This window comes from Syzygium oleosum, unplaced genomic scaffold (genome assembly GCF_021117445.2).
Source record: "Syzygium oleosum isolate NSW1041296 unplaced genomic scaffold, Sole_v2.1 Sole_v2.09, whole genome shotgun sequence".
NCBI lineage: Eukaryota > Viridiplantae > Streptophyta > Magnoliopsida > Myrtales > Myrtaceae > Syzygium > Syzygium oleosum.
This window is the reverse complement of record NW_026607493.1, coordinates 1378402-1394403: the sequence shown is the minus strand read 5'-3', so window position 1 is coordinate 1394403 and position 16002 is coordinate 1378402. Positions and strand designations below refer to the sequence as shown.

Here is a 16002-nt window from a genome sequence, read left to right as displayed (position 1 = left end):
TACCCCAAACTTTTTTTTGTCTCAGAAAAAATCTCAAATTTTAAGTTCAGTCCCAAATCTGCCCCAAAATTTATTTTGTGTAAAAAAATCACCAAAATTCAATTTATTTTTAAAAATATACCCCCCGATCTAGTCCTAACTTGATGTGGCACTTTCACGTCGATAACAAATCCACATCAACAAAGTAATGGGGTTTTTTTAGACAAAGAAAAGTTCGGAGCAAATTTGGACCGAACCAAAAAATTAGGTTTTTTTTAAATTAAAAAAATATTTTTGGGGGTAGATTTATTATCGTCCATAACTTTCATATCCTATAATGGTTTTATTTTGAAAAATTTCAACAATTTTTATTGGGTTGGATTTGTTATCGAAGTGGAAATGCGACATTGGTCTATACCTATTGTCCTATTACTTTTTTAATGTGTATTTGTTATTGATGAAGAAGTGCCATGTCAAGTTAGGACTGGATCACAAGGGTATATTTTTGAAAATAAATTGAAATTTGTTGATTTTTTTTACACAAAACAAAATTCGGTGCAGATTTGGGACTGAACTTAAAGTTTGAGGTTTTTTCTTAGACAAAAAAAAAGTTCGGATACAATTTGGAACTTGAATTAAAGTTTGGGGTTTTTTTTAGGGAATTCACCCTATTTACTTCCATCACGGGGCAATAGTTTCCAATGGGCTCCGAAATAAGATTTGAAATGACCGTCAAGATAAAAAATCCAAAGAAAAAAACGTTTAAAACACGATGTATTCAAATTCAAACCCGACTCGATATTTAATGAAAAATCAAGCATAACAGGTAAAGATTTCATTCATTTTAGGACCAAGGTGAAATCATCAACTCTAAAAACGGTTTCATATTAAATCATCATTGGCCCATTTGTTTCGTGACAAACAAATGATATGAAAAAACATCATCCCCAAAATAATCGATTGTATCGCTCATGAACTGAACGAATAAAAAAAAAATTTCATTATCCACAAAAATGTTTAGACATAGTTTGTTAACTAATTACTTCAAGCAATACAACTGATTACTTTTATGAAAAATGCTTTCCAAAATTATTCATTTTCCAGCGAAAGAGACGGAGAGCTTAGCTCACTCATTTCGGTCAACTCAAAATAACCTGAGATCCACTAACTGTTTTCTTCACTCAAAAAAGGAAAAAAAAAATTAGGCACATAGAAACTATATGGAGTGATTTTAAAAGGTTAATTATGTAAGAAAATGGAAAAATGACACAAATAGTCCATGAATTTTGGCCCAATATGTAATTTAGTCTCTGAACTTTTAATTTGTTCAATATAGTCTCTGAATTTTAACCCAATGTGCAATGTGGTCCATGAACTTTTCATTTGTTCAATGTCATCCCTGAACTTTTGGTACATGTTCAATTCAATCCCTGAACTATATGAAAATGTTCAATGCAGCCCTTTCCATTCATTCAAGTTCAGAGACTATATTGAACATTTTCATATAATTCAGGGACTGAATTGAACATGTACTAAAAGTTCACGAATGAAGTTGAACAAAATAAAAGTTCAGGGACTTGATTGAATGAATTAAAAGTTCAGATATTAAATTGCACATTAAATTTTAAGTTCAAAGACGATTTATGTCATTATCGTAAGAAAAGACATGCGTCGAGAGTCAAGCGCCAGGCAATTAAAAACCGAAGGAATTTCCAACCCCCGCGGCCCCGCCCATCTCTTTCGCTCGACACGACGGGACGATTAATAAATAATAATAATAAATAAATAAAAGAAAAACAATTGATTTTCTCGTAGATGAAATCTAGGAAGAAACCAGCAAACGGAGGAGAGGTGACGAGCGCCGATCTCTCCGTCTCCTATAACCGCGTCTTCTCTCTCTATCTCTCCCTCGTTGGCTCGGTCTCGGATCGCAGAGGCCATGGCGAAGACGACGACGACGACGACGACAACGATGTCCCCGATCTTCGGCCTCGCCGCCGTCTTGGCGCTCTGCTTCGCTCGGGCCGCCGTGTCGAGTCCCTCCGACCACCGCTACAAGGCGCGACACCCCGTCCCTCTCTACGCCAACAAGGTCGGCCCCTTCCACAACCCCAGGTGAGTCGTCCTCGTCGTCGTCGTCGTCGTCCTCACGCTGGAGCTTGACGCGATCCATCTCGATGTGACTGGCGTTGGGCTCGGGGAATCCCGGGTCTCTCTCCTGTTCCTTTTTTCTTTTCTTTTTTTTTTTTGTGTGTGTGTGGTTGCGTGGGTTCTGGTTTTGACCGGCATTGCGATGTCGAGTGCTGAGATTTTGAAGCGACTCGAGCCTCCGTCAGTTCGGAGAATCGTAGGAGACGGAGGTAGGAGATTCGAAATGTCCAGGGTTGACCTGGTCGAGTCGATTGTGCCTCAGTGGTTTCGCGCGGTGTCTTCCAGAGCTCGATGGCATTGGGAATTAGAACGTCCATCGGAGAGATGCACGCTGTTTGCTTTACATTTGCTATACTGTAATGGAATCGGGCTCGTGTAGAGCCTGAATTAGTTCTAGGTAGGGTCGCTTGAGACGCCGGGATTACTCCTGCTACGGTTTTTGGATTTTTCCATCTGAAATCAATCCGAGAAATGAGCGAAATGGTAAATTTTGAGGAGTTCTTTCTGATGAATCTACGGGTTTCTTGTTTATGCGCTGCAATCATTACTACTTCCTTGATGCTGCCGTTGCTGCGGGTGTTATGCATCCTTATCTTTCGCGAGAGAAGTAGCAGCTGATTGGGGGCGCCATTGCTTTTGTCGCTGATAACCCGTAATGTAAATCTTGCCCGCATCGTCACGAGAAACAGATCTCTTGTGACCTTGGATAACGGAAACCAATAACCTTGTCTTCAAAGGAAAAGTTCTGTCTTCTTGTCCTGAGCAGGAGCAATTTGACCCTGAATAACCAAACTGAAAAGGCCGTTGCATCTGATCATGTAGATACTTGCTCGAACATAGCTAGACCAGTTGATCTTGCGTCCTTCAGGTTTCTACGTGGTTTCTGCAGGATATAAGAGCCGAATTATTGATGGATTCATCACAAGGCCTTGCTAAATCGAGGAGAGTGAAAAAATGATTATGTAATCTAGATTTTTTGTGTGAAAATTTGTTGTAAATTGTGATTCATCATAACTGTGTCATTTGAACCACAAACAAGAACAGATTTTAAATCTAATAAGAGGGATAATTTCGGAGGCATGTAACTTTAAGAATCTCCTAGATTTGCTATATATGTTCTTTCAAGCCTGTACATATCTCCTTCGACTCATAGATTTTTGTCCTCCACTTGTCCATGGAGTCTCTTCTAAGGGTAATAGTCCAAGAAACTTTTATATCTCAAGCCAAGCTAATGATTTGACATTTTTATTTTCATGCAGTGAAACATATCGCTACTTCGATCTTCCGTATTGCACACCAGGTCTGTATGCTGATATTTCCAGAGTTGGGTTTCTTTCTGAATCATTATATCTCAGAAGCTTTGATTCGCTAATTTGTTTCCTATCACAGATCATCTGAAAGAGAAAAAAGAAGCTCTGGGTGAAGTGTTAAATGGAGATCGTTTAGTTAGTGCTCCCTTCCAGCTTGACTTTTTAACGATTAAGGAATATGAAGTTGTTTGCAAGAAAACACTTTCAAAGGTAGAAGTGGCACGATTCCGGTCTGCAATCATCCAGGACTATTACTTTCAGATGTATTATGATGACTTGCCTATCTGGGGTTTCATCGGGAAGGTTGACAAGGAGGGCAGGGATCCAAGTGAATACAAGTATCTTCTTTATAAGCACATTATCTTCGAGATCTTTTACAACAAGGACCGTGTGATCGAGATTAATGTCCGGACAGACCCAAACAGCGTCGCAGATCTTACAGAAGACAAAGAAGTTGATTTTCAGTTTATGTACACAGCAAAGTGGAAAGAAACAAATATTCCATTTGAGAAAAGGATGGATAAATACTCTCAGTCATCTTCACTGCCTCATCATCTCGAGATTCACTGGTTTTCAATCGTAAATTCATGTGTTACAGTTCTTTTGTTGACTGGATTTCTTGCCACAATCCTCATGAGAGTTCTCAAGAATGATTTCGTCAAGTTAGGATCCCTCTTCTATTACTCGTTTGCCTGCCTAATTTTCTCTAAACGTTGATAAGTTGTGTGCCTTCTTTCTTTCTACGAACATGATAGGACCGCTCTGTCTTTTGTTCTGTTTTTGTTTATGACAAATAGGTACGCCCATGACGAAGAATCGGCTGAAGATGAGGAGGAGACTGGATGGAAATACATCCACGGGGATGTGTTTAGGTTCCCAGGGTATAAATCTCTTTTTGCTGCTGCAGTTGGTTCTGGTACTCAGCTGTTTACTCTGTAAGTATCAAGATTATCTGGTGTCTGTGGAAGCACTTTTGCAAGAGGAATTTTGCACCTCCTTTTATTGGACCCATATTCCTCTGTTTATCTTAATTGGGCAATTTTTGATTTGTGTTCTGCAGTACCATATTCATCTTTATATTGGCATTGGTTGGTGTCTTCTATCCGTACAACCGAGGCGCACTATTTACGGCGCTGGTTGTTATATATGCACTCACGTCAGGAATTGCAGGCTATACTGCTTCCTCCTTTTACTGTCAGCTGGAGGGAACAAACTGGGTATGTGATACTGAAATCTTCCTATGGACATTATTTACAGCACATCTGTTTGTTGATTAAATTCCTTTTTTGACGTGGCAGGTCAGGAATTTACTATTGACTGGATGCCTCTTCTGTGGGCCCCTGTTTCTCACATTCTGCTTCTTAAATACGGTTGCCATTGTCTACACTGCCACTGCAGCTCTTCCATTCGGCACAATTTTGGTCATAGTTCTTATATGGACACTTGTAACATCACCTTTGCTCATATTAGGCGGGATTGCTGGGAAGAATAGCAAGGCCGAATTTCAAGCTCCATGCCGCACCACTAAGTACCCCAGAGAGATTCCACCATTGCCATGGTATAGGGAGACAATCCCTCAGATGGCAATGGCTGGTTTTCTCCCTTTCAGTGCCATATACATCGAACTATACTACATTTTTGCCAGTGTCTGGGGTCACAGGATCTATACCATATATAGCATCTTGTTTGTTGTTTTCATCATTCTCTTGATAGTCACTGCTTTTATCACAGTGGCATTGACCTACTTCCAACTTGCTGCTGAGGACCACAAATGGTGGTGGAGGTATGCCATACAATGATTCAGCGTTTGTTTTTCTTTGGCTAATTTTAATAATGTGCTGTAGATATCTGCTTGCTGGTTTTCCTTTGAGTTGCCCTTCACAGTTAAAAATGAATACTAAACACGATGCATGGCATCCCCAGTCACATTTAGCTCGCTTGAGTCAAATTGTTTACCTATGATCTTGTGAGTTGCAAAAGTGACGTGAAGATATTGGAAGAAGATAGCGATGATTGCTAAGCAATGTCACGTCTCTGTTTAGCTTTTATTTACACATGGAAGCACTTTATATGTTGTTTATTACACAAAGACAAGCTTTCAAATTTAGAATTTTGACTGGTTTCTCAGGGGTAAAACTACCTTCTCAGGGGAGATATTCTAACTAGGTCATAAAAAGGTTTAGGTGCCACATTGCTTGTAGGACAATGGGCTAGAAGCAGCACAAAACTGACAATTCTAATTAGGTGTTGGAAAAGGCTTTTTTCTCTGCGAAGTATCTGTTCCAATGATAGGAAATTAATTTGGCTAATGATGAATATTCTTCTGATTTAACTTGAAAAGTTTAATGTTAGATAGTATTAGTCAATGAACTCAGAAGATTTGGTGATGCCACGGGACTGATCGTCCTCAATGCTTTATTGTTAGAGAGCAATTAGGAGAAAAATGCCAATAGAGGCTTCAGATGGGTGTTTGTTACTTTCTTTTTGTCAATAGTTTCTTCACAACTTGAAGGTTCACAAGCTTTAGCTGCTACTAGTTATTGAGTCAACACATGTAAAGATCCCATCGAATGCACGTTTTAAAAGCTGGGTTTTTGTGGAATATGAATTCTTTGTTGTTGACATCTGTGAAGAGCTTCCACATACTCTTGGAGAAATCCTGCACATAGCCATGACGATTGCAATTATTAGTTTATCTTAAGTCATTCGTGCTCAACATAAGGTTGAACTAACTTGTCCTTTTTAAGGCGCTAGGATTTACTCCAGTTGAATATGTACATCATACGTACGTTAGTTTTGACTGTGCTGACAGCAGCCTGATGCCTGTATCATTTGGCAGGTCTTTTCTCTGTGGTGGATCAACTGGATTATTTATCTACGGGTATTGCTTATACTACTACTACGCACGGTCAGATATGTCCGGGTTCATGCAAACTTCATTCTTCTTCGGCTACATGGCCTGCGTCTGCTATGGATTTTTCCTCATGCTTGGTACCGTAGGTTTTCGCGCATCCTTGCTATTCATCCGACACATATACCGATCCATTAAGTGCGAGTAGGTCGGTGGTCCTCGTCGATCTTCTTTTCCTCTTGCCTTTCTTCTTAGCTGCCCTGTATAATAACCTTTTCACAAAAGCATATAGTTCTCCTCACACATCTTGCTACTTGAGAAACATGTGCTTAGCATCACTTATCCTGGTTGTTTTGTGCTGATTTTTTCCAGTCTATTTAGGAATATGATTTTTTTTTGGTTGGTTTCAACTCACCTTGTGTACCTTGTGTCCGATTCTCCATCTCTTGTTACCATCCTCCGGCGCGCTTGATTCAATGTCTACGACACATTTGGAATCTAACCGTCGATCAAGCATCGAGACTATTTGGTTCTCGCAGCTGAGCCAACGTAAAAGGAAGAAACTAGGAGGAAGTTTTGACATGGCAGTGTTACCAAATTCACTGGTGATTCTGCATCCTGGTCTTTTCTTATGAACTTCCAAAGTAATGAATCTTGCTAATGAATTTTCCCTTACCACCTAACGTACTAAGACGTTGACCAGTTGCTAATATCATTTCGAACCCTTGATGATTTTTAGAGTTTTACTGGGAACTTTTCCGTTGGGGAATCGATGTGTTAGATCATTGAAGCGTGGGGCACCAAATGAATATCCACTTTGGATTTTTTTTTTAATTTTTCCAAGCGCCATTGAAAATCTTTCATAATTTGGAATTTCTAAGATTCTCAGTATAATTTAAAATTTTATTAGTCCCATAGAAGTTGCTTTGCATTGGGTAAAAGCTTATTATTCAGTGGTGGGTCGAATCCTGAATCTGGTCACAATTTCTTACAGAAAGTTGACGATTGTAGTTAGTGAACATCTAGTTATTCTTCCATCTAGATAGTCATTAACCACGTGAAAAATGTTTCTAATTATTCATGGGTAAAAAGTTCTTTGTCAAATTATTTTGGACTTGACCAAGGGGCGGGAAATCATGGCCATTTCAACCTTTTTGGGCGAAAAATTGACATGAATGATTATATTAAAATTTTGCGCAAAAATTTAGGATTGAACTGATAAAATTAAAAAAATTAGGACTGAATAATTGTATAATAAGTTAAGGATGGATTAAGTAATTTTCCCGTCAAAGGGCTGTCACGGCCTCTGTTTGAACATGGACCACAAGAGATCTCTTTTAAATCTTCTAGGCTTCATAGTACTAAAAACGTAGAAATCTTCGGAAATTGAGTCCCCTAGTTTGCCGTACTCGTCTCGCGTACACAAATTTGTCCATTATATTCACCATCATCGAGGTTTTACACTTGCGGTCTAATAGCGACAGGAAAAAGAGAACCATCTATCTCTAGAAAGAACATGGTTTCTATTTGTGAAAACTGAACTCCCACACATGAAGCTGTCTGGATTGGGACCCTGCACGCATTTATTGTCTGAAATTGACCTTTTTAGAGTTTGTCATTTGTTAGTCTATATTCGACTCTAGTCGTAGTAGTAATTTTCAGACAAATAGCTCACACCTACGAAAACTCTGCTTGGATTGTCTTACGCTCTCGAATTTTGATGCTTTGCAAATCTTGTAGTGCACGTACTTTGAATTTTTCTATGAGCACTTTTAAATTGCCGTATTATTTTATCCTAACGTTTTACGATTTAAATGGATATTTTAAAATTCGACGGGAAAAATCGAAATATAGTATTTTTTTACTCATAAAAAGTTAGCACCAACTTCAAGGAATGGATTCCATCCCACTTTTGCAGCATCCAACATGTGGTGTTTTTTTTTTTTGACTTTTACTGCTGGAAATGGAGGATGCATGGTGTGGCTGCACGATGGGGGAGCTTCTCCGTAAGGAAAAAAGACAGAGCTTTTTGATCTTTTGGATTTGATGCTTTGACTTTTGGACTTTCTCAGGCAAGATAGCTTTAATTCTTCTCTTTTTCCTTTGCCCTTATTCCCCCACTCACATGCTTCGTCTCTCGTTGAGCCAATCTCCAGCTTTTTCCATGGAAGGGTTTCCAACTCCTGTGGCCAGAACGAGAAACAGTAAGGAAATAGCTCAAAAGCAAAGGGACCCAACACAGCACAAGCTTGATGATTAGAGTTCGTGGGTTACCTAACTTCCTCACGACCCTAGTTATTATTGCTCCATCTTCACCAAGACTGATGAACATCCAGTAGTACTCCGCACATGGTCTCCCGAGAAAGAAAATAGAAAAGGAGGGAAAAGGAAAATTACCCTGTGGCACATACATATACAAAACCCTTTTTCCTTCCAAAGTGTTTTGATGGGCAAGGGGACCATTTTGGAACTTCTTTTCTTCTTCGCTTTTTGTTTGTATCTCTGTCACTTGGAGCTTTGAGTGCACGAAGAAATGATGGAGTTTTTGAATCTCTCGGGTATCAGAAAGTGACGCTACAACTAGAAATTAGATGAAGCTGGGACCTGGGTAAAGCAAAATCATTATCTGACTAGCCGGGCTAGATTGCTTTATCTCTGAGTTATATGTTGCCTCACGATTTTGAACCCTAAAGATAGTCTCATCTTCACCAAAATGCCAGGCTCTTGACCTTTTGATCTCTGCCCAAGCATGGTAATATATCGGGCACAGTATAGTTACAGATAGGTTAACCAAAAGGTATTTTTCTTGAAAAAATTTACGGAAATAATTGTTCGTGTTCGAGGCTCGAGTAGGTTTTAAGCCAATTCATCATATTTTGCCTCTTTTAGATGTGACAGCAAGAGTCAAATATTTATCATCTCCTCTTGTTTAAATATCCTTGAAGGGGGGGTCCTGCAAAGCTAGCTTTTCCTTCCACTTTCTTGTGCGTGTTCTTGCAGTCGTGCTTGAGAAACTTTTTGACTCGTCACATGTAAAAGGGGTCAAATTAACAGAACGAATGTGCTTTTCTGCGCAAACTGAAGCAAGAGCAAAAACCCTTAAACTGACGTGCATTGAGAATTCTTCAAGAAGGTTATTGAAGCAAACAATATTCTTGTGCTTAATGATAGCGTGCAAAGTTTGGACTATCGTTGTTAGATGCACATTAAAAAGGTGAAGCTTGACACTTGAAATTTTTCCACTTTTAGATCGGAGCACTCAATCATACATATGGCAAGTATAGCCTTACAACCCCGCGTCGCCTTACCTAAGGTTGGTGATTATTTTAGCAATACTAAAGTTCCATCTGTCAATATAGCAAAAGTGAGTCTTTCTATGGTTGCGCAACCAAAATGAAGTCTTTGGGGTTTAAGTAAGTTTTCATGTATTTTTTTCCATTTCAAGGTAGCAAATTGACGGCGTGAAAAATCCCTTTTCGCGAGCAGTTATGTTGGCATGAAGTTATGGGTACGTCTCTTGCACAATTTATAATGAACTTTCAGCTGACGTGCACAAAATGCAAGCTCATAAATAAGATAAAATTGCAAAGTTTGATCGAGTGTTAGGCATGCCAGACCGTGTACGTTGTGACAGTCCTATAGAAAGTGAAGAAGAGCTAGCTTCTCTGTGTACGCTATGGAAGCATGGAGGCAACGGAAGAAAGAACGGAAATGAAGATCTGGTATCTAGGCCTTTAGCTTCTCAGTTCAACTTCGTATTATTTTGTTTTATGTTTTATTTTTGACTTCTTTATTTGTTCTGGGTTTTTGGTTTTTCAAGAGGAGTTAGAGAATACATGTCTTTTTGGCCAGATTAAGTGTTGAAAAAACAAACAAAAGTATTGAATGGTGTCTGAATAAACGAGAAAGATGCTGAGCTTTTTCCTCTGCTGCTGCTGCAACTGCTAGCCCCACACTGGTTTATCAGCCTCCCTGATTCTCACAAAAAAGACACAGAAGAGAGAGAGAGAGAGAGAGATATAGAATGGTGGTGGTGGTGATACGGATGAATGGAGCCTTGTTTGTGTCTGTGTTGTTTGAGACTGACCACTGAGCTCTCTCTGTTGATCCTTCTCTCTCAAACTATGGCACTGAAAAACATGGCCTTAACCCTTTTGCATTTATAACCACCGTCCAATCTCTCTCTCTCTCTCCACATGTAAAGGAAAGTTCCACCTAATTTCATGGATAACCCAATTAGGTCTGTTATACTTCTTTTATAAATTATGCGATGCGGTAACAACAAATGCATATATAATATGGATCTTATTTAATTTTATGATTTAAAAATCTCATTTTTTATTGACTTACTTCTCAACATGTCATATGTATGATACTAATGTTGATATGTAAATATCATGCTCATGAAACGTCTTAGTTTAAATTTAGTACTGTACAAAAAAATATTTACTCTAGGCATTAACGCGTTGGAGAATGAAAGCCTCTTGCATATATGTTGAACTGTTATCAGCCTGCACTGCATTGAATTGAAGCTTCTTACACAACTACGCGTTAGATAACCCATTAAAATACTATTATAAAACCAATGCGCGCTCTCTCTCTCTCTCTCTCTCCCAAGAACACATGCTGCCACTTTTAATGCTCTAAGAGAAGGAGACTTTAATTTGACAGGCACCCCCCTGAGACCTCACCCTAAAAAGATCCCCATATAGTCCAAATAGAAAGTCCAACTCTATCAACAGTGGAAGTAAGAAGAAAAATGAGTGCCTCTGAAACTCTCCATTCAATGTCAATATTGGTTTCAGGGTAAAAAGTAATCCCTCATGATGTTGTTGTCCTCATCAAAATATATTTCGAATATTATAATTTGACTAATTCAGGAGGCAAGCAGATTCCCTCCCCTACTAGCAGCTCTCATTCAAGCAACAAAAACTCATGATGATACCCTATCTTCCCGGAAGACTTTATTAATGCAAATAACACCAAAGCAACTGCAAAAAGATTTCACAAGATCTACTTTGTAGGTTTTTAAAATATATTGTCTTTTCTAATATTTCTGGCATTGCTTACCGCAACCGTAAACGTATTCTAACCCCCCACATGAAAATGAGGAACTAAAGTTCCCTAAGATAAATCTCTAGTTTAGAAACTTTATTTAGTCTCAACTTAAACCATATGCGTAGCGCGGCATTTCACCTCTAACCGCAATTATTGCACAATCGTCCTAGAATATCGCCTGCGACAAACCGAAGAAGAAACATATAGGAATTTGCAACGGATGATTTACATGGAGCTTTTCCTCCTTAAACTCAATCAAGTTGATGTTACATTATTACCACATGCATGTGAGGACCAATAAGCATAAGCATATATCAAAGAAGCAGCTGAACTGATGGTTCTATCTAGTAGTAATTCTTGCCAAAAGATCATCTCTCTCCAACCTCTCCTTCTGTAACGACTGATGACATGTAACTCAACACCAGGACAGAAGACTTCTCATCCTTATTAGCCATGTCCCTTACAGCCCTTGCTTGAAACTGCTTCTTGCAAGCATGACAAGTGATCTGAAGGATGGCGGAATTTATTTGCTTAGATGCATGCTCTCTAAGTGCCAAGGCCTTGTCAAGCTCACTTTGTGCTTGTTGCCTAATTCTCTGTGCATTGGCAAACTCCTCCTCGGCCATTTGAATCTGCCTCCTGGCCAGTTCTCTCGCCTCCTCAGCGTAAGCTTTCTCGGCCATCGCCAGTCTAAACTGCTTGCGCGCCTCTTCTCTCATCTGTAAAGTGGCGACGACGCTATTGTGTCTATCGCCCATGTTGCTCATCAAGTGGCTGGCGTTGTTCGACTCGTTCTTTTCCCTGGCATCGCACGACGACCCGATGGAGAGCTGCAAGGGGGTCGAGTCCTTTTCATCGCCCTTGGAGGAAATGGAAGCTGCTTCAGCGGGAATTGATGAACTTGAGAGCTGAAGCTCCAAATTGTGACGGTGGTTGTCCTGACCATTTTTGAAGGAGTAGTCTTTAGTAGGGCTCAATAAGAGAATGGGGTGATCCATTGGCTTTGGCAATATGAAAGGTGGTAAATTAGGAGTTGCACTGAAATTGGTGTCGCTAGAAGGGCTAGGGCTAGAGGCAGTTCTCGAGAGACACGCTGGCTGCAAAGGTTGCAGCTCGGACCGAACGCGACCCATGTTGCAAGAATCTTGGTGCTCAATGAAGCTTTCGACCCTGGAGAAAGGTGTATAGAACTATATGAATAAAGGGTTTATATGCCAAAAGTAAGAATATGCCGTTGCTCTGGCTGTAACAGGAAGTGCAGCAAGAGAGGGTTCTTTCTTTTCCTATCTTTTTTTTGCTTATTTGGCCTGTCTTGTCAATGAAGATATGCAGAGAAACAAGGCAATAGAAGGAGATGAAGTCGTCAACCTCATACAAATATATCATTAACAAAATCACTCATATGTCCTAGTCATTCAATTCATTTTAAAATTGCGCTTTTTAAGGCGAGAGTGCAAATTATGAAAGAAAGTGTAGCAAACGTACGCACATGTTAAAAGACAACTTTGAAGCCCATTTTCTGATCACTTAATGAAAAAGAGTCTCTCTCTCGACCATATTGGCGAACTCTTCAAAACGAGGACGACAGTTACATGAAATTATTTATATGAACTTAAGAGTTGGTCCTTGGGTTCCTAAAAAAGAGATTATCAGCAAAATAACACGACCAACAAAATCTGATTTTAGGGAGCTGTGTTTCAACTGTCCATAAGAAAACTGTGGTTATTGAAACAACCTCAGAATTAAGGTTTTCCATGGTCAGTCAATACCTAGAGCGAGGTATATACCCTTTCCCACTTTCGACTTTGGCCTTTTAGAATCAATCAGGAAAAGGCAATGAAAAGGGTTGAGCAAAGGAAAATGTCTTCCCACATCAAAAGCATCCAATTAAAAAAGACGCTCAATTGCAACAGTATAATAACTTTTAATACATGGTTTGAGTCAAATTCAAGATCCAACCTGGAAAAAACTCTTCCACAGTCACAAGAATGGCCTCTGGTGCCACAAGTCTTGAGATGGGCCTTGTAATCAGACTGCACGGCATAACCCTTGGAGCACCTCTCACACACCCACTGCTTCTGGTTGCTGTGCTTCCTCCGGTAGTGCTTCTTGATCCCAACGAGGTCGCCGAGCGCGTGGCGGGCGTCGTGGTGGAGGCAGGCCGGCTCAGGGCACACGAACACCCGCTTCCTCGCCACTGCCCCCGGTCCCCCGGGATTCTCCCTCTTGAGCAGCTTCCACGGTACCTTGTGCCGCCGACGGTGCATCTGGAGGTTCTGGTCCCTCTGGAACCCCTGGTTGCAGATCTCGCACACGTAGCGGTCCGACTCCAATAGGGTTTTCGGCGATAGCGAAACTACCTCCGCATCCGGATCTGATAATTGGTAAGTTAAAGAAGTCAGGCCTTCTTCTAACAACCCCAGCTCTCTCAATTACCAATCAAATGAAAATGAACGATTGCTTGAGACAAAGATAGGAAGTACCTGGAGTGCCTGCTGGTCTTCTTTTCCTCTTATTGCCGTTGTTGTTGTTATTTCCATTTTCTGGTTCTGAAGAAGCAGGAACAACTGGGGCAGAACTAGAAGTGTTGTTGATGCCTAACATGGGTGTTGATTCAAGGTGATTCTTCTTTTTCTTCGTAGGAACTTTGTAATATACAGTTGAAGAGATGAGAAGTGGAGAAATAAAAGAAAAGCCAATTTCTAATGGTTTCTGAAACAGTTGATCTTGGGTTTCTATCTTTTTGAAGGATTCTTCTTCACTAGATGATGACTCAGATCACTATAGAGAGAGAGAGAGAGAGAGAGAGAGAGAGAGAGAGGAGCAACAAGAAGCCTAGAGGCAAGACTATAGGAAAAAAAAGAAAGCCTTTAACTTTCGGTCATCAGCTTTCTTTTTGGCTTTAAACATTCAGCTTTTCTATGGATCAGCCTTGCTCTCTCTCTCTCTCCCTAGACCCTTTTGATCTTCATCTGATGTTTCTGCGAACTCTCCTACAAGGAAAGACTCCGAACACTGGACGGAGGGAGGGAGAGAGAGAGAGAGAGAGAGAGACAGACAGACAAGCACTGTGGTGCTGAAAGGGGTAGAGCCAATCAATTGCTAGATAAGCTTTTGTTCACGCAACAAGAAATGGGCCAGAAGGAGAGAAGGAACAAACGCTTTTTATGTCAATACATTTTGCACAGTAAAAGACATTCTGCATGCATAAGTACAGTGCAGCAACAGAAGCACACAAGCCTTCCACTCCTCCCCATTATCTTCTTCTACTGATTATGGCAACGTGCATTGACAAAAGTACCCACTTGCCATGGCCGCTCAAACACGTAATTAATTATAATGTGAAGCAGCCTTTTTGTAAAAGTCGAATTGAATATGTCCCCAGTGATGTTAATAAGTCAGCAAGAAGGCAAAACATTAGCTGTCTGCCCAAGGGATTGTGTCTAATTTCTTTGATGATTTATCTTTTCATTTCTTTTTAAAAAGATCGCATTTTCTCATTCCTATTTGGTGGTTTTTTTTTTCTGGCAAGTCATTATATACAACAGTATTCAGTATCAGCCGTAAGAAATATTATTACATGGAAGCTGACCCGAAAATATATCATAATCCTTAAAAATAATTACACTAGATTGACGTCATAAACGCTCCGAATATAATGGAATCGAGTTCTAAACATTTCAAAAGGTACAATTTCTTTATGAGCTTAATGAAATTTATGTAATTAAGTCCTATATGACTTGTATGGATTGAGTGTTAATAGTTACACTTTTGATTCGGGTATTACCTGATTCCCAAAATTTAATGAGGCATGTAATGACCTGGGTCATGCAAAAAAACTACACTTGTGTCATCATAAGTGACTCTCTCTTTGCATTATTGTGGAAAACGAGGTTGATTTGTTGCTTCTGTCTGCGAGAGACATAAATGCCACAGGTATGTATAATTACCCGTTGACTATGGTGAAGAAAAAAGCCAAGAATTAATGCCACATGTTCAATTTTTTTTTTGCCGTGAAAATACTACTCTTTTTGAAAGAATTGATGCTACTGTAGCATGTATAATTACCCGCTATGTGTGTATATATATACATATATACATATATAAGTGGATGGAGCTCGAGGGAGATTGAGCCACATGGCATGCTACTATCACACGCGAGCTTTACCCAAAAATTTGCTTTTGATAGTTACTTTATTAAACCTCTAGCCTCGACAAATTTAAATTCTTATGCATATCTTGTTTATGTGTATGTAGATTTCATTTACTTAATTTGATAAATAAATATCATTAGATGATCAACAACAAATTCATCGTTAAAGAATTATAACCCACCTCTTACATATAAACGAATAATTTTAGAAAATCTCTAATCCTATCAAATGTCTAATTATGCATCTCCAATTCGGTAAACCGTATATGTATACACGGACTCTACTTCCTCTAGCTATCTATTAAATAAATGACGGTGGATGATCAATAGAAGAATTCTTCACTGTAAAAAGTTCATCTATAATTTCTTGATATTTATTTATGTTAATTTATTTCTCCTAATTTATATTGATTTTTATATATGTATTCATCTCCGGCATTACCCTTTGGTAAAAGCAAAGTCGTTCTTGTTTCTTCATCTTATCTTGTGCCATTTATTTT

At 39.4% G+C, this 16002-nt stretch overlaps 2 protein-coding genes across 2 annotated transcripts; one reads left to right on the top strand and one right to left on the bottom strand.

Moving 5' to 3' along the window:
• The first annotated feature begins 1831 nt into the window (after window positions 1-1831).
• Window positions 1832-6701, top strand: LOC115690245 (transmembrane 9 superfamily member 2-like). The gene is made up of 7 exons (XM_030616529.2): window positions 1832-2094; window positions 3390-3430; window positions 3520-4102; window positions 4238-4375; window positions 4501-4657; window positions 4739-5223; window positions 6280-6701. Exons 1-7 carry the CDS (start codon window positions 1919-1921, stop codon window positions 6497-6499), a joined length of 1800 nt encoding a protein of 599 aa, XP_030472389.2. The 5' UTR covers window positions 1832-1918; the 3' UTR covers window positions 6500-6701.
• A 4834-nt stretch (window positions 6702-11535) lies between these two features.
• Window positions 11536-14533, bottom strand: LOC115690241 (zinc finger protein SHOOT GRAVITROPISM 5-like). Its single transcript, XM_030616521.2, has 3 exons — window positions 13833-14533; window positions 13309-13723; window positions 11536-12519 (listed from the first exon to the last, which is right to left on the bottom strand). The coding sequence occupies exons 1-3, from the start codon at window positions 13951-13953 to the stop codon at window positions 11718-11720; spliced, it is 1338 nt and encodes a 445-aa protein (XP_030472381.2). The 5' UTR covers window positions 13954-14533; the 3' UTR covers window positions 11536-11717.
• Window positions 14534-16002: the final 1469 nt, after the last annotated feature.

Bases quoted from the DNA above. Each gene is read 5' to 3' on its own strand.
- LOC115690241 (XM_030616521.2), bottom strand. From the start codon at position 13,953: ATGTTAGGCATCAACAACACTTCTAGTTCTGCCCCAGTTGTTCCTGCT. The intron at 13,724-13,832 runs GTACTTCCTATC...ACCAATTATCAG, and splicing joins AAGACCAGCAGGCACTCCAG to ATCCGGATGCGGAGGTAGTT. The intron at 12,520-13,308 runs GTTGGATCTTGA...ACCTTTCTCCAG, and splicing joins TGTGGAAGAGTTTTTTCCAG to GGTCGAAAGCTTCATTGAGC.
- LOC115690245 (XM_030616529.2), top strand. From the start codon at position 1,919: ATGGCGAAGACGACGACGACGACGACGACAACGATGTCCCCGATCTTC. The intron at 3,431-3,519 runs GTCTGTATGCTG...TTCCTATCACAG, and splicing joins TCTTCCGTATTGCACACCAG to ATCATCTGAAAGAGAAAAAA. The intron at 4,658-4,738 runs GTATGTGATACT...TTGACGTGGCAG, and splicing joins AGCTGGAGGGAACAAACTGG to GTCAGGAATTTACTATTGAC.